Source organism: Dipodomys spectabilis, unplaced genomic scaffold (assembly GCF_019054845.1).
Source record: "Dipodomys spectabilis isolate Male_0828 unplaced genomic scaffold, ASM1905484v1 ptg000289l, whole genome shotgun sequence".
Classification (NCBI taxonomy): Eukaryota; Metazoa; Chordata; class Mammalia; order Rodentia; family Heteromyidae; genus Dipodomys; species Dipodomys spectabilis.
Genome location: NW_024870966.1, coordinates 5302815 through 5325570, shown reverse-complemented (window position 1 = coordinate 5325570; position 22756 = coordinate 5302815). Strand labels below are relative to the sequence as shown.

Sequence of the window (22756 nt, the reverse complement as noted above, 5' to 3'; positions counted from 1 at the left end):
CTCAGGTAGCACACTGTGACTGCCTAACAAATGGGAGGCCCTGAGTTGAAACCTCAGCTCAAACTGGAGTTTGAAAGCAACTTGGGCTATGTAATGTGGCCAGACCTCGTTGCAATCTAGTATTTTTTCAGAAGGTCAGAAAACCTGTAATATTGTATTAGAAATGCCCAAATGTTTCTACTTTAGAATACATGTAGAAAGTATAAAAAGCAAGGTATTCAGAATAGCTAATGTCCAAGGCCTAAAAGGATTTTTCTCTAGCTTCCACAAAATATAACAAAAGAAAAGTAGCCCCTAGCTACAAACAGTACTGAGGCCGGGGCGGGAAGGCTTGCAGCTCACCAATGTGAACAGTCGTGCAGGCTGTCATGAAGAGCCTTCCGAAGCACCGAGTCCTTGTCATAAATACCCCAGGTGGCTTGCAGTACTGAGTCCAGTAAGCAGTCTCCCGCAGTCCGGTTCCACAGGGCATACAGTCGACTGTCCAAACGTGTAGCCAACTCCAAGGACCAGTTTATAATCGGAGATTCTTCTTCTAACTCTACAAGGAATTTAAACAACATGCTCACTTTCATGCCTATGTAATTATGAAACTTTTAGTAGGGTAAAGAACTATTTTCTGCATGTAAAAAAGTTTATATGTAATTTACTAATAAAGAGATAAATAACTAATAACTTTCATTGAAACAAACTTTTTGAGTAGTTGAGATATACTGCATCTCTAATTTATTTAGCTTTCAAGTTCTCCTGTTTAATACATATTATTCATCTGGAATAAGAAGTAGAAAAGCAAACTTTTAAGTCTCTTATGTCTACTTATTTATTCTGGCACAATTAAGAACTGTACACCTTTTGCCCCCTGACCATTTTTTCTGGGACTAGGGAATAAGCAGTGTAGGCAAATGCTGTACCACTGAGCTACCATCCCAGGCCCAATGAATAGCATGGTAATAAACTTAGTTTAGGCAAATGCTGTAGCACTGAGCTACCATCCCAAGCCCGATGAACAGCACGGTAGAAAACTGCTCTGAAGGACTTCCTTCAGGCTTCTAATTTAAAATAAAAATATCCAGGGGCTGGGAAGATGGCTCAGTGGTAGAGCGCTTGCCTTGCATGCTCGAGGCCCTGGGTTCGATTGCTCAGCACCACATAAGCAAAAAGAAAAAAGCTGGAAGTGGTTCTATGGCTCAAGTGGTAGAGCACTAGCCTTGAGCTGAAGAGCTGAGGGACAGTGCCCAGGCCCAAAGTTCAGGCCCCACGACCGGACTCAATAAATAAATAAATGAATAAATAAATAAATAAATCCAACAAGCTGACAATATATCTAAGTACCTTATACTTTACAAAAAAGAAAGGAAAAATTAATTGATTGTATAAAAGGTAAATTATTAATTACATGCTTACCCTTTTGAACATCTCTATCAAGCACCTCATCAAATAATTTTTCTTGAACTGTTGGGGGCAAGTCTTCAATATCTAAAAAGAAAAATCAGGCTTAAAGAATGTTCTTGTGACAGATACCTTTTTTTAATGCATATGAGCAACCTTCCTGTATTTCATTACCAAAAATCTAATATAAAAAATAACCCGAGGGGCTGGGAAGGTGGCTCAGTGGTAGAGCGCTATGCCCTTGCATACCTGAGGCCCTGGTTTCGATTCCTCAGCACCACATAAGCAAAAAGAAAAAAGCCGGAAGTGGCGCTGTGGCTCAAGTGGTAGAGCGCTAGCCTTGAGCTGAAGAGCTGAGGGACAGCGCCCAGGCCCAGAGTTCAGGCCCCACGACCGGACCCAAAAAAAAAAAAAATTAAAATAACCCAAGATCAATATTTACATGTAATTTTTATTGGTTCTCTTCTCTCAGACCTGCTACTTTCAAACTTCTAAACCTCCTCACGGCAGCCAATGCATCATGCATTCTGGCACACAGTATTGCTGCCAGGTTCCTCTGCATCTCTGTTCTAGTCAGGTTACATAACAGAGTAGCCTGGAGTAATCACCAGCATTACCCTTATGTTTTTCAAGATTAAAGAAAAGACATTCTGAATTCTAAATAAAAACCTAATCATAACACAGTACATTTCAAATAAAATCTGCTCCAATTGCAGGCATAGCTACTGTCACTTATCCACTCGTGGATGTTTCTGTTTATGTCTAGTTCAAAACAGCAGATCCTATGGAAGCTTTCGTTTTAAAACTTTTGATGTCTGTTGTATTTATGCAATGCTCACTGACAAAAAGCATTCTGGACAACATTTTCAACTATCAATGAATTGAAAAATTGAAGTTGTTCGTACATATTTAGAAACAAAAGGGTGAAAGTCAAATGGCACCTTCACAGGTGCCAGTGTCTTTCATTAAAATAACCTGACTACTAGACACTTCAAAAACCTACATTCTATTGCTTCATCCCAGTAACCAACAGTTAGCTAATTTCAAAACAACAGACTTGGAAAGAAGAAAATTAAAAGTAGGAAATTTTCTAAAGAGGAAAATAAATGGGCAAAACATGATTTTAAAATCTATCAGAGCTCACAAACAATCAGTTACCATTTTCTAAAAACTGAAGTATTTAATGCCAGGCAAGGGTGGCCCACATCTGTAACTAATCCTAGCTACTCAGGAGGCTGAGATCTGAGGATCACAGTTCAAAGTCATTCCAAGCAGGAAAGTTCATAAGACTCTTATCTCCAATTAAGCACTAAGAAAATTAGAATTGGAGCTGTTGCGTAATCAGCAGGGCGCTAGCTAGCCTTGAGCAAAAAACCTCAGGGACAGTGCCTAGGCTGAGTTTAGGCTCCAGGACCTGGCATCCCACCCCCCATCCCCCAACCAAAAAAAAAAAAAAAAAACCTAGCCGGGCGCTGGTGGCTCACGCCTGTAATCCTAGCTACTCAGGAGGCTGAGATCTGAGGATCGTGGTTCAAAGCCAGCCCGGGCAGGAGAGACCGTGAGACTCCTATCTCCAATAAACCACCAGAGCTGTAGCTCAAGTGGTAGAGCGCTCGCCTTGAGCTGAAGGACAGCGCCCAGGCCCAGAGTTCAAGCCCCATGACCAACAAAAAAAAAACAAAAAAACCTAAAGCATTTGTTTACAAACAGCTCTTACACTGGTCACTTCCAGCATAAACAGGTCAGGCAAGTCATTTCAAAATCATGTTTTTCATTCCTATATTACTATAATAAAACAAGTTTCTTTTCATGTTAAATGTTGTAGTTACCTGCTGGCAACGTGAATGTTACAAGGTCAGTTAGAAAATAGCAAGCAAAATCCCCCTTTCTCTGATGAAGAGAGGCAGCTATTTCTCTGCGGATTTGTTCTGTCAGTTCAGGACACACCATTGCTGGAATACACTTTGCTGCTTGTTGAGACACCTTAAATACAAAAGAAACTTTCCTCTTTATCTCATCTATCAGAAATGCAAACAAATCACAATAGCATTTAAAAGAAATTAGCAAAATTTCTAAGTATATGAAGGTTATTCATTTTAATCATAAAATTACTCCCTAGCCAACACCGGTGGCTCACGTGGGTAATTCTAGCTACTCAGAAAGTTTAGATCTGAGGATTGTGGTTCAAAGTTGCTGGGGCAGGAGTCTGTAAAAGACTTTTATCCCCAGTAACAACCAGAAATCTGGAAGTTCAAGCACCAGGCTTGAACTAAAAAGCTCAGGGACAATATCTAAGCACTCAGTCAAAGTCCCAGGACTAGCACCAAAACAAAAACTAAAACCTAACCAATAAAAGTACATATCAATTCAACTTTCAAGAAAAGTCAGCTCTTTCTCTGTTCCTCTCTGCTCTCTCTCTGCTCTCTCTGCTCTTTTCTAGCTCTTTCCTCTCTTTCCCAGCTCTCTCTCATTCCCAGGCCTTTCCCAGCCACGTGGAGTGCCAACCTTGCCTGGTCCCAGCAGATCTACTGAATAAACCTACCCCTTACCTGAAAAAAAAAAAAAAAAAAGAAAAGAAAAGAAAAGTCATAAAGGGCTGGGAAAGTTGCTCAGTGGTAGAGCGCTTGCCTTGCATGCATGAGGCCCTGGGTTCGATTCCTCAGCACCACATAAGCAAAAAGAAAAAAGCCGGAAGTGGTGCTGTGGCTCAAAGTGGTAGAGCACTAGCCTTGAGCTGAAGAGCTGAGGGACAGTGCCCAGGCCCAGAGTTCAGGCCCCGTGACCGGACCCCCCAAAAAAAAAAAAGTCATAAAATGGTTTATCCTGCATTAGAAATTCTATTTCTTCATATTTACCCAATAGAAATAATAAACAAGCACATAAAAATTTATGTACTAAAGACTTATTATACATAAAGGTATATAAGAGGTCTCTGAATGGACCAACCATCATGCACTCAAATTAGAAACATTCTTTGCAAATAAGGAATAAAGATGGGGCAGAGTGGCTCATGCCTACAATCTCATCTATCTGAAAGGCAGAGATAAGGACAGCAGTTTGAGGCCAGTCTGGACCCCAGCTCAACCAATAGCTGGGTGTAGTAGTCATGAGCATAAATCCTAGCTACATGCATAAATGATCCTGGTTCAGGTCAGCAAAAAACAAAAACACCAAGACCTATTAGAAAAATAAAACACAAGGGCGATGAGGGCATGGCTCATGTGGCAGAGTGCTGCCTAGCAAAGACACACTGAGTTCTACCCCCACTGAAGAGGGAAAAAAATAAACAAAAACTGCAGCTCATAGAAAACACTGCAAACACTTCTTTCACGTGTTTCAACTAACATGACTTGGAAGAATATATGTATTTAACTGCAATGTTCCTTTTAAATTGCTGATCAGCAACAAATTATACCAGTCTTCTGCCTTATAGTCCAGATGCACTTAGTTTTTGGTGCTGCAACAATCTACATACAGAAAATTCTGTGTGTAGTTTTATACACACACACACACACACACACACACACACACACAAACACACACACACACGCACACAATAGTTATATATAACTATTTCTCAGAAATCACCAAGATACCAAAAGTCAATCTAAAACTAGCTTTCTACCAATCTGCCAGCCCTCAGTCCCTTTCTCAAAACTGGGAAGACTTTTTGAAAACAACCTGGACTGGACCCTAATGCTGTGAACCTTTCAGGACAAGTTTGACCTCTAAGCATTCCCCACATCCTTAGAACAGGATACATCACTGAAGCCTGACGTTCTTCTTCTTGCTTCTTAAACCTTATGAATCCCAACCGTTTCTCTAGGCTAATAATTCTTACCTTACCATCATGAACTGAATTTATGAATGTTATTAAATATGAATTTTATGTTATTATTTAAGTTCAAATCCTTCCTTTTCACTTCTTCCTTTACCAAATGAACTTTCTGGAGTTGAGCATGATGAGATACCAACACTCTTTCCTCCCCAACCCTCTCCCCCCAAAAAAGAACTTTCTTAAACATTACACATTTGGTTTAGTATTTTGATAGCTATATTTTAATGTAACTGATTTCCTTTGTATTTTTTTTTTTTAATTTAAAAACAGGAATGAGCCAGGTGCCAGTGGCTCATGCCTGTAATCCTAGTTACTTAGGAGGCTGAGATCTGAGGATCGGGGTTCAAAGCCAGCCTGGGCAGGAAGGTCCATGAGACAAGTCTTAACTCCAATTAACCACCAGAAAACTGGAAGTGGAGCTGTGGCTCAAGTTGTAAAGCACTCACCTTGAGCTGAGGAGCTCAAAGACAGCATCCAGGTCTAGAGTTCAAACCCCACAACAACAACAACAAAAAAAAAAAAAAAAAACAGAAGTTGTTTCTGAGGCAGGGCCTTGCTATTATATAAACTATGCTGGCCTCCTCAAATTGATGATCCTCCTAACTGCAGCCTTTCTATTGCTTGAATTAATTACAGGCTGTGTCACCACACACAGTTAAAAAATGCCCCACTCCACTTCTCCCATTCTATACCCAGTTGATCTATATGTCCCATAGAATATAGCAAAAGTACGAGTATGTTGTTCCTTAAATTGGTTCCTAAGACACTGCAGCTTTTCTCCTCCTGAAATCATTTGCTTTGGGTGAAACCAACTGCCAACTTCATAAGGAACACTATAGACGAGCCAACATGGCAAGAAATGTAAGTCTCCTGCCAACAGCCATTTTAGTGAACTTGGAGACAGATCCTCAGCTGAGGAAGCTCAGCCGAGCTTCCTGACTCTAGAACCCTGGTAGACACAGCTTAACTGTAACCTCCCTAAAACCTTGGCCCAAAAAATTCAGGTCAGCCTTTCCTAAATTCCTGACCCTTCCAAACTATTTGAAGTAACAAATATCTGTGGTCTTAAGATGCTGAGTAATCAGGTAATCTGTGGCATGGCCATAAACAGTAAGTGTTCTAGTAATCATTCTACTATGAATCACTAGATTCCTTTCAGTCCAGGGACCACTCACTGGCCTGAAGGAAGCCAATGGATGCTCTACACACTAACACTAGTTCAAAGTCACTTTTTGTTTTGCTTTTCACGTTGGTACTGGGACCTGAACTCAGGACCTGGGTTCTGTCCCTTAGCTTTTCTGCTCAAGGCTGGCCTATACACCACTTGAGCCACACTTCCAGTTTCTTTGTGGATTTTTTGTGTGTGTGTGTGTGTGATTCATTAGAGATAAAGAGTCTCACAGACTTGCATGCCCAGGCTAACTTAGAAATGTGATCCTCAAGCTGGGCGCTGGTGGCTCACGCCTGTAATCCTAGCTATTCAGGAGGCTGAGATCTGAGGATCATGGTTCAAAGCCAGCCCGGGCAGGAAAGACCGTGAGACTTTTATCTCCAATAAACCACCAGAAACCAGAAGTGGCACTGTAGCTCAAGTGGTAAAGCGCTCGTCTTGAGCTGAAGAGCTGAGGGACAGCGTCCACGCCTAGAGTTCAAGCCCCATTACCGACAAGAAAAAAAAAAAAAAAAGAAAAGAAAGAAAAGAAATGTGATCCTGGGCTGGGAAGGTGGCTCAGTGGTAGAGCACTTACCTTGCATGCACGAGGCCCTGGGTTCGATTCCTCAGCACCACATAAGCAAAAAGAAAAAAGCTGGAAGTGGCGCTGTGGCTCAAGTGGTAGAGCCCTATCCTTGAGCTGAAAAGCTGAGGGACAGCGCCCAGGCCCAGAGTTCAGGCCCCATGACTGGACCCAAAAACAAAAACAAAAAAACAAACAAAAAAAAAAGAAATGTGATCCTTAGATCTCAACCTACTAAGTAAGCAGTAGCATTCAAGGCCTGATCCCCCAACCTCTCAGCCACAGTTAGTTTCTCTATCCCATCTTCTGAAACCACCAACTACACCACCACACAATATAACTGGGCATCATGGCACTAATGCAGCACCAGAAACACGTATCACTGTTCTATCCCCATTACTGACATCTGACCCCTCTACTCACATTGCTCCCTGTCACTAGTGTCCTTCTCCTTTATACTCAGTAAGCCTGCCTGCTGTTTCCTCATGGCTATCAACATCCCTAATCTTCTACTTTCCTCTCAGTCTAGCCTCTTTCCCCCAAGTCACAGGAATCTTAACAAAGTGAACACAATGGCTGGCAACTGAAATCACATTTTCACGTAACCTGAATGTTTTCTGACCTCCATTTAAAAACATGCCCTGTATTACCCTCTATGTGATGATCCCCAAATACTGATAAATCTTAATAACTGCTTGTAAGTATATATAGAAGATGTGTACTGACAAAATTTGAATGCATAATTGATCTGACTCTACTTTTATTCTATTTCTCCTATCACTACAAAAATTACTTTGATAAGTCAGTTATAATCAAAATACTTTGATAATGAAGAACGCTTCATTTATATTGTCACTTGCCATATATACCTAAGCCAGAAACCTCAGAATAAACATGGATCCATATCTTAACATCACTCTCCACTGAAAGGATCTGTCACATCCATCCCAGGGGACCATGTGGAGGCAGGCAGGCACAGGAGAAAGACTATTACAAGGTTTATTAGAGGCGCCATATTTCCCCAGGAGAGAGAGCACATGACAACCTCCACTATCTAGGTAGCAGCAGGGTCTGAGGGGTAGGAAGTGAGGTAGATGGGAGCTCAGGTGGACTGGGTGGAGAGGGAGGGGCCAGCTGGATGGCAGGACTCCAGGGCAGGGAGGAACTCAGGTCTGGGTAAAGCTAGGGACCAAAGGTGGGCATAATGCTTACACCCATAACCAATCTATCACCTGAAGACTCCGTAATCTCTTCTATCACCCTGCTTCTCTCCATTTCTAGGGCCAAAGTCCTACTAAGAGTTCTGGCCAGCCTTTCTAACCAGGCTTGATCCTCTCAAATAGCAGCTAAGAGCAATCTGTTCTTTCCCTGTCTTGCTCCTGTATCTAAACCTTTCAGTGCCTTCGAAGTAACCTCAAAACACTTTGAGACAGGAAGGAGTGCCCTCAGAATAATCTTCACCTTTACTGCCCTCACAGGAACTTTCCCATGCTTCAAAAGACAAGAGCGCTCATGACCAGCACCAGTTCAGCTTTCACACCTCCTCTCATGTCCCAATCATCACTCAATCATGGTAGGTTGCTTCCAAGTCTCTGAATTCACCATAAATACCATGATCCTTTCCTTTTGAATTTATGGTTTCCATGGCTTTTCTCTTCCAACCCACTTTACCTAGCTAATTCCTACTCCCTCAGAAATTAGCAAAAACTACCTGCTCTAGAGCACAGACCTAGCACTTGCATTTATCAAGACATACACTGAACAGAATCACCTATTTATTTCTCTACTTTTCCCAAGACTCACTAAGGAAGAGCCAAGCTGGGTGCTGGTGGCTCACGCCTACAATCCTAGCTACTCGGGAGGCTAAGATCTGAGGATCACGGTTCAAAGCCAGCCCCAGCAGGAAAGTCCGTGAGACTCATATCTCCAATAAACCACTAGAAAACTGGAAGTGGCTCTATGGCTCAAGGGGTAGAGCGCTCACTTTGAGCTGAAGAGCACAGGGACAGTGCCCAAGCCCAGAGTTCAAGCCCAACAACCGACAAAAAAAAAAGGAAAAGCCAACACCTTCACAATTCTATCCTCCAACACACTGCCTAACACATAATATAGGTACACAATATTTTAGATGAATAACTAAAGAACAAATCAAACATGACGATTTAAATACTGAAGCCAATTCCTGTTTTAAAAGCATATATGGAAGGGCACTGGTAGCTCATGCCTGTAATCCTAGCTACTCAGGAGGCTGAGATTTGAGGAAGCAAGCCCAGGCAGTAAAGTCCGTGAGAATCTTATCTCCAATAAACTACTCAGAAAAAGCCTGAAGTGGCACTGTGGCTCAAGTGCTAGAGCACTAGCCTTCAGCACAAAGAGGCTCAGGGACAGCACCCAGGCCCTGAGTTCAAGCCCCAGGACTGGCCAAAAAAATTAAAAAGCATATATACGCTGACCAGGTATGATAGACCATGAGTATAATCCCAGTTACTTGAGAGGCAAAGATCAAGAAGACCACGGACAGACAAGGAAGATCACAGGTAGAGGTCAACTTGGGAGAAAAAGTTAGCCAAGACCCCATCTCAACAAACAAGCAAGGAATGGACGTTTCAGTTCATAATCTAGCTAAACTGGGGCACAGGCAGGAGGACTGCAGTCCAAAGCTGGCCCAGACAAAAGCAAGACACTTTCTAAAAACCAAAAGGAAAACTGAGCAAGGCACAATGGCACAAGCCTATAATCACAGCTACTTAAGCAGCAGAGATCACAGTTTAAGACCACCTCAAGCAAAACAAAGTCCTAAGACTCTTAACCAATGACTGAGTGTGGTAGCCCATGCCTATCATTCCATCTGCATTAGAAACATAATGACTGGACACAGCACCATGTGCCAGTCACCCCAGTGACGCAGAGGAGCACAAAAGGAAGACCATAGTCTAGGTGGCCCAAACAAAAAGCAAAGGCAGGGAGGAGGCGCAGCCTTGCACAGTGGCTCCAGTGCTAAAGCACCTGCCTACTGAGTGTGAGGTTCTAATCCAGTACTGTCAAAAACAAAAACAGATAAATAGCTGAGGGCTTTTAGTGGTAGAACATCTGCCCAGTAAGTGCAAGGCCCTGAGTTAAGGCCCCAAAGTAAAAGAAAAATAAAGTAAAACCACATACTGATAGGGACAATAGGTAGGTGCATCTGTAGTTCCAGCTACTCAGGAGTCTCCCTAAGGAGTTGGGAGGCCAGCCTGAACAACAACGCAATATCTCATCTCAAAAGGAGGAAAATAAAGGCAAGAAAGAAGAAAGGAAAGAAAGGCAGGCAGGCAGGCAGGCAGGAAGCCTTAAAAAACACATACTTTTACAATCTCCAATATAAGCTGATTTTGAAAGGGGGGGGGGGGGGGGGAGGTGCATCTGCAAAATTTCCCAACTGTCTGGAGAACACTGTAACATTAAAAATGAAAACTAAAGAAGACATTTCTTTGATATAAAAGAACATTTAACTAAAATGCCACACTCACCTCTGTAAGCAATATTGCTAGCATATCCTGCCTCTGAAAACGTATAGCCAAGTGTACCAGGGTATAGCCAACATCAAAGGCAGAAGGGCGATTCAGCAAGCGTACTTCATCTGCAGTGAGCTGACGTGCAATATCTCCTCCTGATGACTTATAAGCTTCTATGGCCCCTAAATCACCTTCTACAACCCCTAAAACAAGCATCAAAATAGAAGAGTATTTAATTCTATTTTTCTTTAATAGGCACAAACCTACAACAGTGACTCCAAACTCCTTATGTGTTTCTTTGTGCTTCCAGGATCCTGGGGCATCATTTAAAGTCCTAGAGAATATAAGGAAAATTAGCATTTCCCTACATTTTCAAACATTCCACAACTAGAACTGCGTTAAGTACTTACCTTACCATCATAGCTGGCTTCATGTTTTGCTGGGGTTTAGAAGAACTATTAGGATATAGTAAGTAAAGCAAAGACCAGCAACCTAGTATGAGAACTGGGCTTCATAGTCTTTGTGGTGGTCCCGCACTCATCCGGCTGCAGAAACTGAGGAGACACACATGTGCTTCCAGTCAATGCTAAGCTTTCTATACTGCTAGTTACAAATAACTTAGAGCAATTTAAACCATTGTTAGTGTAAAAAGAAAAAAAAAAAAAAAAAGGTTGGCAATGTTTTGATTTCAGCATATCTCATAGCCAAAGCTTCCTTATGCCCATTAAGAAAGATTAATAAACAGCTGGGCATAGTGGCACATGTAGTAACACCTGAACTTAGGAGGCGGAGGCAGGAGGATCCCAAGTTTAAAGTCAGCAAGTTCAAGGCTAGCCTGGGTAAGACTATTCTCAGAAAAGGAAAGGAAGACTGTTAAAGAAAAAAGACTGTTAAAGATGACTTTGAATGCTAAGATAAAACTTCACAAACAAATCAGTATCAAATTGTCCATAAAGACCTTTGCATTCCCACCAACGCATCATATTCATCTTAAGATTAATGTTAAGACAATAACTGTATTTACTAATATACAGTAAAGTACAGTGTGGATAACAAAGCCTTGTCAAAAATGAAAATGTAAATTAGAGACTTCCAATTTAGCAAAGGACAAATAGTTTAAGTGTTTCTCTTTACTATAAAAATGCAGCTTGAACCTGGTAAGTCTCATATTCACTGAATGTTCATGACACAAAAAGCATAATACTGAACGTGAGACAGGACAGTAAAAACACGACTTCCATACTCAAAGAGTTCTTCAATTTTAATTACATCTGTGAGCCATAAAAGATCAGCTCCAAAATCCTGCAAACTCTAGGATCACAGATACTTCCTGTAAGTTTAGATCCTTTTTCTCAAAGCACAGACAAAAAGTTTTTCAGGTTAAAAACTCATGAGAGGGGCTGGGACGGTAGCTCAGTGGTAGAGCGCTTGCCTTGCATGCATGAGGCCCTGGGTTCGATTCCTCAGCACCACATAAGCAAAAAGAAAAAAAGCTGGAAGTGGCGCTGTGGCTCAAGTGGTAGAGCGCTAGCCTTGAACTGAAGAGCTGAGGGACAGCGCGCAGGCTGAGTTCAGGCCCCACGACCGAACCCAAAAAAAAAAAAACAACAACAAAAAAAAAACCACTCATGAGAAAACCAGGTATGACAATGTAAGCCTATAGCCCCAGCACTTGGAAGGCTGTGTCAGGATTTCATAAACCCAAGAGTTTTGAGAACAGCCTGAACAATATAGTAAGACCCTTCACCTCACAATTCTGGAGCAGACAGCTCTGGTGGAGCCCTTGCCTAGCACACACGCGTACTTCCTTAGCACACTCAGCTTCTCACTGAAGCTCAGCAAGAGCTCTCTCACTCCTCATCACAATAACAAAAGAGTTCTGGTTGTTTTGTTGTGTTTTTTTTTCCAGTAATGTAGGGTTAATACATTCCTTGCTACATATACACAAGTTTAAGTTCAGTTCTAAATCCCATCCCTATCCCACTTTATACATAGAAGGCTTCTAAACAGACTTAAAAGAACAATGCCCCAAAAGTAGTTCGAGCTGAAACACAGTAAAGCTGGCGTGAGACAGGGAGAACAGAACATTAAGTGCTAATTGAATTCAAAGTCACCTGTGGTTCAAGAGGGTTGTTTCTAATTATGTTCAAGTACAAAAAAAACTCTAAAATCTCTGCTTAGTTTGTTTAAACAGTTAAGTGTTTTCGAATACAATTTTTGAATAATTGAATGTTGCTTACTTTATTTAAAAGTGTGCCTATCCCATGCCCTTTTGTTTCTGCAGTATTATGTATAAAGGCAGCTACTTCTCCCTTCAGCACCAAGATCGGCAGAGCCAGAGCTGGTGGCAAACAGCTCAGTGGTAGGGTACTTTCCTAGCATTTGCAAGACCTTGGGTTTGACCCCACATGGGAGGAGGAGGAAATAAAGCCATTTCAAGTGCATGCAGCACAACATCTTTTAGTTAATACCTATTCGTCTATTTATAAAAGCTGTGTATTGTAGACAAAATATTCTAAAAACACCTAACCTCAAGAGTTTGAGCAATTTACTTGAAAAGACAAAGATATGCATGGTAAATATGCATGTAGACACATGTGTATATGTATGTACATATATACAATTTCTAAATATACTTTTTAATTTGAAAGACAAATTTGAAGTGACCACAGCTAAATACCAAAGAACTTCCTTCTTTGGATTGGACAAAGAGAAGAACTACTAAGTTTCCATCTTTACTATTTTAGCTAACTCAATGGATAAGTCTAGAAGTATCTTTAAAATTCTTAAGGATTCACTTCTTCTCTCTCTTTGATGGATTTTTTGAAATTAGAAATTAACTGACAAGCACTGGTAGCTCACACCTATAATCCTAGCTACTCAGAAAGTTGAAGTCTGAAGATCACAATTTGAAGCCAGTAAGGGCAGACAAATCCACTAGGCTCTTAACTCCAATTAATGAAGGGAAAAAAGCCAGAGTTGGATAGATGGTTCAAAGTGTAGTGATAGCTTTGAGCAACAAAGTGGAGCAAGAACAAAATGCCTTAAGTTTAAGCCCCAATACTGGCACATGCACGCGCGCGCGCGCGCGCACACACACACACACACACACACACACACACACGAAGCTAATTAAGCACAATGACACACACACACACACACACACACACACGAAGCTAATTAAGCACAATGAGTAGAGGGTGGGGTACTGGTTTGTGAATTAAACAATTCAACAAAATTTGCAACTATACTTTAGAATTATGACTTACAATATCTCCTGTTATGTCTTCATAGTAAGGGCTTTTTAAAAACAGAACTTCAAGCAGGGTAGCAGTGGTCACATCTATAATCCTAGCTACTCAGAAGGCTGAGATCTAAGGATCATGGTTTGAAGCCAACCCAGGCAAAAAAGTCTCCATGAGACTCATATTTCCAATTAACCACTCAAATTGCAAGTGGCACTGTGGCACAAGTGGTAGTGCGTTAGCCTTGAGCACAAAGAGGCCCTAAGTTCAAGCCCCACAACTGACAAAAACAAAAAACAAATAGAACTTCAAATGTTGGACTGTGTGGTATACGAGTCTCAATAAATCTAAGACACACACACACACACACACACACACACACACACACACAAGAATTCTATTTAATCTAATGCAAATTACCAAAAATTCTGAATTCTTCTCTCCTACCCCATGTGCACCATTAAGCTGTAGAAAGGCTATGCTGCCCACGCCCCAGAAGACGGAGAAGGTAGGAACTGAGGAGGAACAGACTGCTCTTCCCAGCACGAAGGAAGCCTATGATCACATACAATTCATAAGCAGTAAAGGCACAAGCCTTTAAAATACCTTCTATCTAATGTTTTGGGAATATATAATTCTATTTTCTCATTAACTGTAAGAGCTCATAGTTTCAGAGACTGGTGAATTTCAACTACAAAAACTAGTAAATGTCGGGGCTGGGAAGGTGGCTCAGTGGTAGAATGCTTGCCTTGCATGCATGAGGCCCTGGGTTCAATTCCTCAGCACCACATAAACAGAAAATGCCAGAAGTGGCACTGTGGCTCAAGTGGTAGAGCACTAGCTTTGAGCTGAAGAGCTGAGGGACAGCGCTCAGACCCAGAGTTCAGGCCCCACGGCTGACCAAAAAAAAAAAGCTGGGAGGGAGGGAGAGGCAAGTAAGTGCAAGGACTAACTAACACTTCGTTTTATAGAACAAAGTCCAGGGAACAATGATGATGTTCCAGTAGAGAGAGGCCCTACCTTCTCTGTAGGTCACTGACCTCTCATAATGCCTCTCACCCCCTTTCTCTTTGTATTTTTTAAATTTAACATATATTTCATTTAACTTATACATTCTGTCTCCCTCCCCTTCATGCTACGAAGACAAATAAAAAGACAATTGAAAGCACTCTGATTAGCTGTGTAAAACTAACCTGCAATAGTTATACATTCAAAAATACACAAGTAATTCGTGATACAAAATTATAAAGGAAAATGTAGGTATACTTTAAACACAAATAAATGAAAAATACGTTATTATGTATTGCTAGCAAGAAAAAAAGGGGGGGGGGGGGTAAAAGAGGTGGCAGCAGCAGAGATTCATGTTGTACCCTAAGCTAGGCCAAGGCCGATAGCTCCCTGGGGACTTCACAGCTACGATGGAACTCCGTTGGTTAGCATATGGAGCTGGCTCATAGATGTTTAGAAAACAGACTTATTTTTCCCCCATATATGGCACAGTTTTCAAAGTTTTGCCTTCTATTCCTTTATTACATAAATCATATGGTAACTAACTTTGAAAAGAATGCCAAATGGTAAAAAATAAAGCCAGGACTTACCTGAGCCCACATGGGCCAGCTCAACACTACCCTGGAGTTCTATGGTAGCTGTGACATCACAGCATGCTTTATGCTGTGGGGACAGGGTGGACCTGGAGTCTGCAGGCACAATTTCAGGAACCCTTAAAGAGAAAAGTTAGTTTTAAGTGCTAATGTTCAGAATGTTCTATACTATGGTCAGTAGAAAGATGCAGATGCAGCCTGCTATGTCTAGGTAGCACTCAGCATTCTTTCGCATATGAAAGAGAAACTATATACCCAGCAAAAAAAAAATTTAATATCCCAAATCTAGCTTAATCATGGTCCTGGGCCTAAGTATCTATGGGAATACTCAATACTCAAACTACTTTTAAATATAAAATGTCCTTAATACTTGGGGGAGAAACAGTTCTGAGGAAATAGTACTGGGGTCTGAACTCAAGGCCTCATGCTTGCTTGCTCAGCTGGCACTCTACAACTCAAACAATGCTTCTGGCCAGGCTTTTTCCTGATTATTTTGGAGATGGAACTGTAAGCAGTTTTCTCCCCAGGCTGGCTTTGGGCCAGGATCCTCCAGATCGCAACCTCTTGAGTAGTTTGGATTTACAGGCATGAGCTACCAGGGCCCAAATAATACTTAAGTGTTAAGTTTTCAAAGAGGCACAGTCACAGAGAACCCCAGAAACAGTTTGAGCTCTCGCTGTATTTTTCACAGCAAAACCAATGGCAACAAGTTAAGCCACACTGTTGTGGACCCCAAAAATCCCAAGACTTGGGAGGCCAACACAAGAGGATTATAAATTCAAGGCCAGCCAAAGTTACATAACAAAGTCTTGTTTAAAAATTATTTTAATCTACCATTTCTATTCCTAGAAGAATGTTATAGAACAGTAAGCTTTCAAGTCTAGCTTCTATTCACTATTCTCACATTTATTAATATATCTTCTTCAGAAAAGATTTAATGAGATAAGGAAATCAAATAGTCTCAAAGGCCTTTTAAGTGTTCTAATTATTATGACAAATTATGTCAAATACAGTTTATGCTTCTGAGTTCTTAACTCCTTATATCTTCGAACAAACAGGTAACAAACCAACTGTTGCAAAAATATATATCCCAAAGAATGGATAGATACCGAACTGAAAAAATGCTTTCATAAGGATGGAAGGATTAAAAGAACACATAACCAAGTCCTCTGTGACAAATGGCCAGAGAGAGGCCCAAAGACATTTCATGGGTTACAGAAAATTAACAAGTTCAAATGACCAAAATCAAACTATTCAGTCAAAGAGAAGAGACTAGAAGATCCAGAAATAAAACCATACACTTAACAGTTATCTGATATTTAATAAGGGAGCCAAAGATATGCAGGGGCGGGGGAGACAACCTCTTCAATAACTGGTGTTGGGAAACGTTGGCATCCACATGCAGAAAACTAAAAGTGGATCCCTGTTTGTCACCATGCACTAATATCAACTTAAACTGAGTCAAGACTTCAATGTCAGACCTGAAACTTTGAAATTGCTGTACAAGGGAGTAGGAAAAACGCTAGAACTCACAGGCCTAAGTAGAAACTTTTTGGAAAGAGTCCCTGGGGCACAGCAGATAAGAGAAAGACTTGACAAATGGGATTACATCAAAATAAGAAGTTTCTGCACACCAAAGGACGTACTCAACTAGAAAGACAACCACTAGGAGAAGAGCTTTATCAACAATACATCCAACAAAGGCCTAACACCCAAAATATATAAGGAACTCAAGAAACTAACCCTTCCCAAAGCCAATAAACCAATCACTAAATGGGCAAAGGAACTAAGGAGAGACTTCTCTGAGGAAGTAGTAAGAATGGTAAAGAAACATATGAAGAAATACTCACCATCCCTGGCCATAAAGGAAATCCAAATCAAATCTACCTCACCTCAGATTGGCCACCAACATGAATTTGAAGAACAATAAATGCTGGCAGGGATGTGGAGAAAAAGGGACCCTGTTGGTGGAAATGTAAATTACCACTCTGGGCAGTGGTATGGAGGTTCCTCAAAAAAACTAAATAAAGATCTTCCCTACACCCTGCCATACCACTCTGAGCATCTACCCAGAGCACTGTGTGCCAGGATAGCATAGACACTTGCACATTCATATTCATTGTTGTACCACTCACAATAGCCAAGTTACAGAAACAGCCCAGATGCCCTACAATAGATGAATAGATTTTTAAAAAATGTGGTATCTATACAAAATAGAATTCTACGCAGCCATTAGAAAGAATATTATATCATTTGCAGAGAACTGGATAGACCTAGAACAAATCATGTTAAGTGAGGTAAGCCAAGCTCAGAGACAAACAGCTCTTGTTCTCTTTCATATACTGAAGCCAGATCTGAAATACATAATAAAATATACAAGACTCTAGGGATTCAAACAAAGTAAGAAAAAAGGAGTATACTTAGGAGATAAACACAAAGGTGCAATGCCTATCTCTGCCTCGATCAAATAAAATAGTACTTAACCTAATAAACTCCAGGAAAATGGAAACAAGAGGAGTATTCTTTTCTTTTTTATCTGTTTCTTCATTTATCTGGGGGGGGGGGGGGGGGGAGCACAAAGGGTGAACAAAGGTAGCCCTGGAAGTCAGTAGATACTGCTGAAAATGAACTATACAAATTGTGGACAGAGGAGGGAAAAACTGGGAGAGACCAAGAGAAAGGGTGCCACTGTCCAAAAAGATACTCAGTATTACCTGAATTATGAAACAGTAACCAGTATTACCTGACTAATGAGACAGTACCCTATTACCTGACTTGAGACAGTACCCTTTTACCTGACTTATGAAACAGTACCCAGTATTACATGACTTATGAAACAATAACCCTTTCTCAGCATCGCCTTTTATAACATTTAAAAAGATGAAAACATTTTTAATCCAAAATATAAGTTTTATAAAAATAAGCATTCCAACTATATAAAGCAAATAAAAGTGCAAAAAATCTAGATGTTCTATAGTGATACTAAAAGCTATTATTTCATTTTAATAGCTTTTCCTGTCTCTATCCTGTAATGCATATACTTGCTTTTGCTATTTAACAGCAACAAAAAAACTAGCCCTTCATATTACTAAAACCAGTACAAATGTCTAAATTTGGTGAAACAAGACATATGTCCAATTACAAACACATAAAACATACTGCATCCATACAATGATTGCTCAGTTATTAAAAGAAAGCAAATTCTGGCATATGTTATGACATAGACACTGTGCTAAAAAAGTCAAATACTATATGATTTCATTCATGTGGTTCATTAGAGGTGGAATTCACAGAAAACAGAATGGAACGTATACACAGAGGAATTTTATTCATCCATTAGGAAGAATGATATTATATCACCGAAAAGAATTGGATGGACCTGAAAAAAATTATGTTAAGTGAAGTGAATCAGACCCAGAGAGAAAAAAAGACGCCATGAGTTCTCTCATATGTGCAAACTGGATCTATACAAGTAAGCACATATGGAGTTGTACACAAATGTATTAACCAAAGTATGGTGTTTTCAGGGGAGAATTCAAACAGTGTAATTCCTTAGAAAATCTAAATCTAATCTAAATCTAAATCTAACACAACAAAATGAATACCAGAAATTTGGCACTTGAAAGGTAGGAGGGGGAAAGGGTGTCGAGGAAAGGAGGGTAGAAAAATGAAGAAGGGAAGAGGGGGAGAAAGATTGCAATCCTAATATTCAATGAACGTTTTAAAAAATTAAGAAAATTGAAGGGAAGGGTTAGGTTGGGTGGGATGAGGGAGAATAATGAAAGAGCTGACACCAATCAAGATGCATTGTACTCATAAACATTTGTGGAATGGTAACTCCTTTATACAACTACTTAAATAAAAAATATCATTTAAAAAGCGAATTGAATCTAAACCAATCCTCCAAACTGAGAATTATTCTGCAAAACTAGATTCTCCAAAAACATTAATGTCACAAAAATAAATAAATAAATAAATAAATAAAAAATAGCAAACTGAGTCCAGGCACCAGTAACTCACACCTGTAATCTAGCCTACTCAAGAAGACAGATCTGAAGATCACAGTTTGAAGCCAGCCCAGGCAGAAAAATCCCTGTGAGATTCTTATCTCCAATTAACCACTCAAAAACCAGAAGTACTACTGTGGCTGAAAGTGGCAGAGCAGTAGCCTTGAGCAAAAGAGGTCAGGACAGTGCCCAGGCCCTGATGACCCATCCAAAAAAAAAGCAAGCTGAGCTCTGGTGGTTCTTGCCTGTCATCATAGCTATGCAGAAGGCTGACATCCAGAGGATAGAGATTCAAAGCCAGCCCCACAGCAAAGTCCAAAACTCTATCTCCAAAATAACCAGCAAAAAAGCAGAGCTGGAGTCTTTAACCCCGATTTCCTACATGGGGAATAAGAAATGTCTGTCCCTATTTAAAACCATTTCTCTTTACTTTAATGCTGGTATACTAAAAAATAAATCCTTCTTTTTATGACTAAAGATAGCAAAATTTAAAAATACACCTTTTTTTAAACCAAAAAAAAAATCTAGAGGTATGGCTTACGGGGAAAGAGTGACAGCAGAGCAAGGAAGCCAAGTACAAAAAGGCCTCAGTTCAAACCCTAGTACCAAAAAAAAAAAAAAAAACAGACACTGCCTTACACTGATAAACGAATCTGAGGCTAGGCAGTCACTGAAACAACTGGTGAAACAAAATATAAACTCTGACTGTCTCATTCCTGTATAATTAGATAATGTGCTCAGGTAGGGAAAACATCCTCCATATTGGTAAATACCAAGACATGTTTCCTATGTCTGCATCTACTCAAATGTTTACTCAGTAGAGAAGGAAGGTAACAAAGTAATCATGACTGGCACAGGTATGCTGCATTCAGTGTATTTACACTTGCAACTTTTATACAGAACATGAAACTTTTAGAAATAAACACTGATGGTTAACAAACCAATTGGCTATACAAGACTAAGGTTAATGAGAATAGAAAGAGAACTACTGCAGGTAATTCAATGATGCACACTTAGTTTTTACTCTATAATATACATAACTTTTTATAAGGCTTTTTAAGGATTTATTTTTCTATTTCAGACCAATATTTTGGGTTTTAGCACATCCTATATTGCCTTAGTGTTTTCAGTTAATACCTTCAAAAAAGAAAAGTCTTTAAATCAGTAATTATAATTCAGTATCACAAAACAAGAATCACCAGATCCTACTTCCTTTTTCACAGGAGGTGCACATTACTGGTATGCAAGTCTATATAATCAATCGCTTCTGAGAGCCAGAAATTACTTCTCAGACATACCAAAAGCAACCACAAGAGTAGTTCACAGGTTGTGTCTGCCACCATCTATTTAACTGACTAAAACCCACTTTTCCTGGATGCTCTTTTTATTTTTTATTGGCCGGTTGTGGAACTTGAACTCAGGGCCTGGGCACTGTCCCTGAGCAAATTCTTTTGCTCAATGAGCTGAAGAGCGCAGGGACAGCGCTCAGGCCCAGAGTTCAAGCCCCACGACCAACCAAAAAAAAAAATAAAATAAAAAATAAATAAATAATTTAAATCTGAAAATCTCTTACAGCCTGAAGGATAAAAAGACATCCAACTTGTGCTTGAACTACAGTTAGATCTTCTGAAGAGACTAGTGGAAGATTTTTGGATAGGCTATACCAATTTGTTCTTTCTTTGGTAGAAGTAATTCACATTTTTCACATTTGTTTTTTGGATTAAACAGGTTTATGTCAGCAATTTAAACAAATTGTACATATAAGCTGAAATAAAATTTTAAGTATTACTTTAATTTGTAAAAAAAAAACAAAAAACATTCTTTTGCTCAAGGCTAGCACTTGAGCCACAGCACCACTTGTAGGCCTTTCCTATATATGTGGTACTGAGGAATCGAAACCAGGGCTTCATGCTTGCAAGGCAAACACTCTATCACTAAGCCACATTCCCAGCCCCTGGATGCTCTTTTTAAAAAACCTAGGTACACCAAGAAATACTTTCACATACCAGACTAAACTGACCAGAATCAATTAACAATAAAAGGATAAGAGGAAAAAAGCGTGTGTTCTCCCCAGACAATATTTGTATTTTATGAAAATGTACTTATATTGATGAAAGTTCAGCTTACTTTAAAATAGTATTTTAAAGTAATACTATTTTGTGGGGCTGGGAAGGTGGCTCAGTGGTAGAGCGCTTGCCTTGCATGCCTGAAGCCCTGGGTTCGATTCCTCAGCACCACATAAGCAAAAAGAAAAAAAGCCGGAAGTGGCGCTGTGGCTCAGGTGGTAGAGCGCTAGCCTTGAGCCGAAGAGCTGAGGAATAGTGCCCAGGCCCAGAGTTCAGGCCCCACGACTGGACCCCAAAAAAAAAAAAAATTACTATTTTGTATCCAGTTCCAAAAATCACCATAAGAAATCCTTAAACCTTTAAACACAAGACCAAATTACTTGAATAAAATTGCTTATCATAAATGCTAAAAAGAATTCTACTACCTGCTAATATGAACCTCATTGGATAGAACGTAAATATAGCAGAAAGAATGTGAATAAAGCAAAGGATGAGTTTTTACAGACACACATCCCACATAACATTTCCATCAGTTAAGTAGGGACATACAAGGAAGCAATCGCCAGCGTTCTCAGCCGCTTGCTATCCTTTTATGGATACAGTGCCAAAGATTTGCTACAAGAGTTTGTATATTCTGGATTCTATTAAAAGCGTTTAATAGGATATTTTCACTTAGCCCATTTTTGTCAAAAAAAAGCTATTCATAAGATCTGAAGCCTTTTCTGCCTTCATTCATATGTAAAGTAATGCATTAAAAACACACACACACACACAAGATACTACATCAGAAAAGAGTGTCTTTCCGGTCTAGTATCAATATAAAATCAAAAATTGTAATCTAACATGTTAAAAAAAATCCCTAACTTCCTACCTAAATTTCCAGAGATGCTCTCTTAAAAATGACGTTAGCCGGGCGCTGGTGGCTCACGCCTGTAATCCTAGCTACTCAGGAGGCTGAGATCTGAGGATTACGGTTCAAAGCCAGCCCGGGCAGGAGAGACCGTGAGACTCCTATCTCCAATAAATCACCAGAAAACCGGAAGTGGCGCTGTAGCTCAAGTGGTAGAGCGCTCGCCCTGAGCTGAAGAGCTGAGGGACAGCGCCCAGGCCCAGAGTTCAAGCCCCACAACCGACAAAAAAAAAAATAAAAATAAAAATGACGTTAAAACAAACAAACAAACAAAATCTGCTTCTGAGCAAACAATGTGGAAGTAATGATGATTGTAACATAATTCCACAGGACAAAAACTTCTAAAGACAGAAAATAGATTGCCAAAAACTGCTGCCATATACCAGGCTGAAAATAGGCCAACCCAAGCAAAGAAGAACAAATAGTACAGAAATCTCTCTCTGTCTCTGTCTTTCCCTCTCCCCCTTCCA

The 22756-nt window shown here is 40.2% G+C and overlaps 1 protein-coding gene across 3 annotated transcripts in view; it reads right to left on the bottom strand.

The window, feature by feature from the left end:
- The window catches only part of Zranb1 (zinc finger RANBP2-type containing 1), a 65860-nt gene that overhangs the window by 12140 nt on the left and 30964 nt on the right, over nt 1-22756 (bottom strand). For all 3 annotated transcript variants that reach the window (XM_042701317.1, XM_042701318.1, XM_042701319.1), the window contains 4 exons: nt 10473-10660; nt 3219-3372; nt 1405-1476; nt 343-541 (listed from right to left, as the gene is read on the bottom strand). In XM_042701317.1, coding sequence (XP_042557251.1) covers nt 343-541; nt 1405-1476; nt 3219-3372; nt 10473-10660 — 613 coding nt within the window. The remainder of the gene's footprint in view (nt 1-342; nt 542-1404; nt 1477-3218; nt 3373-10472; nt 10661-22756) is intronic.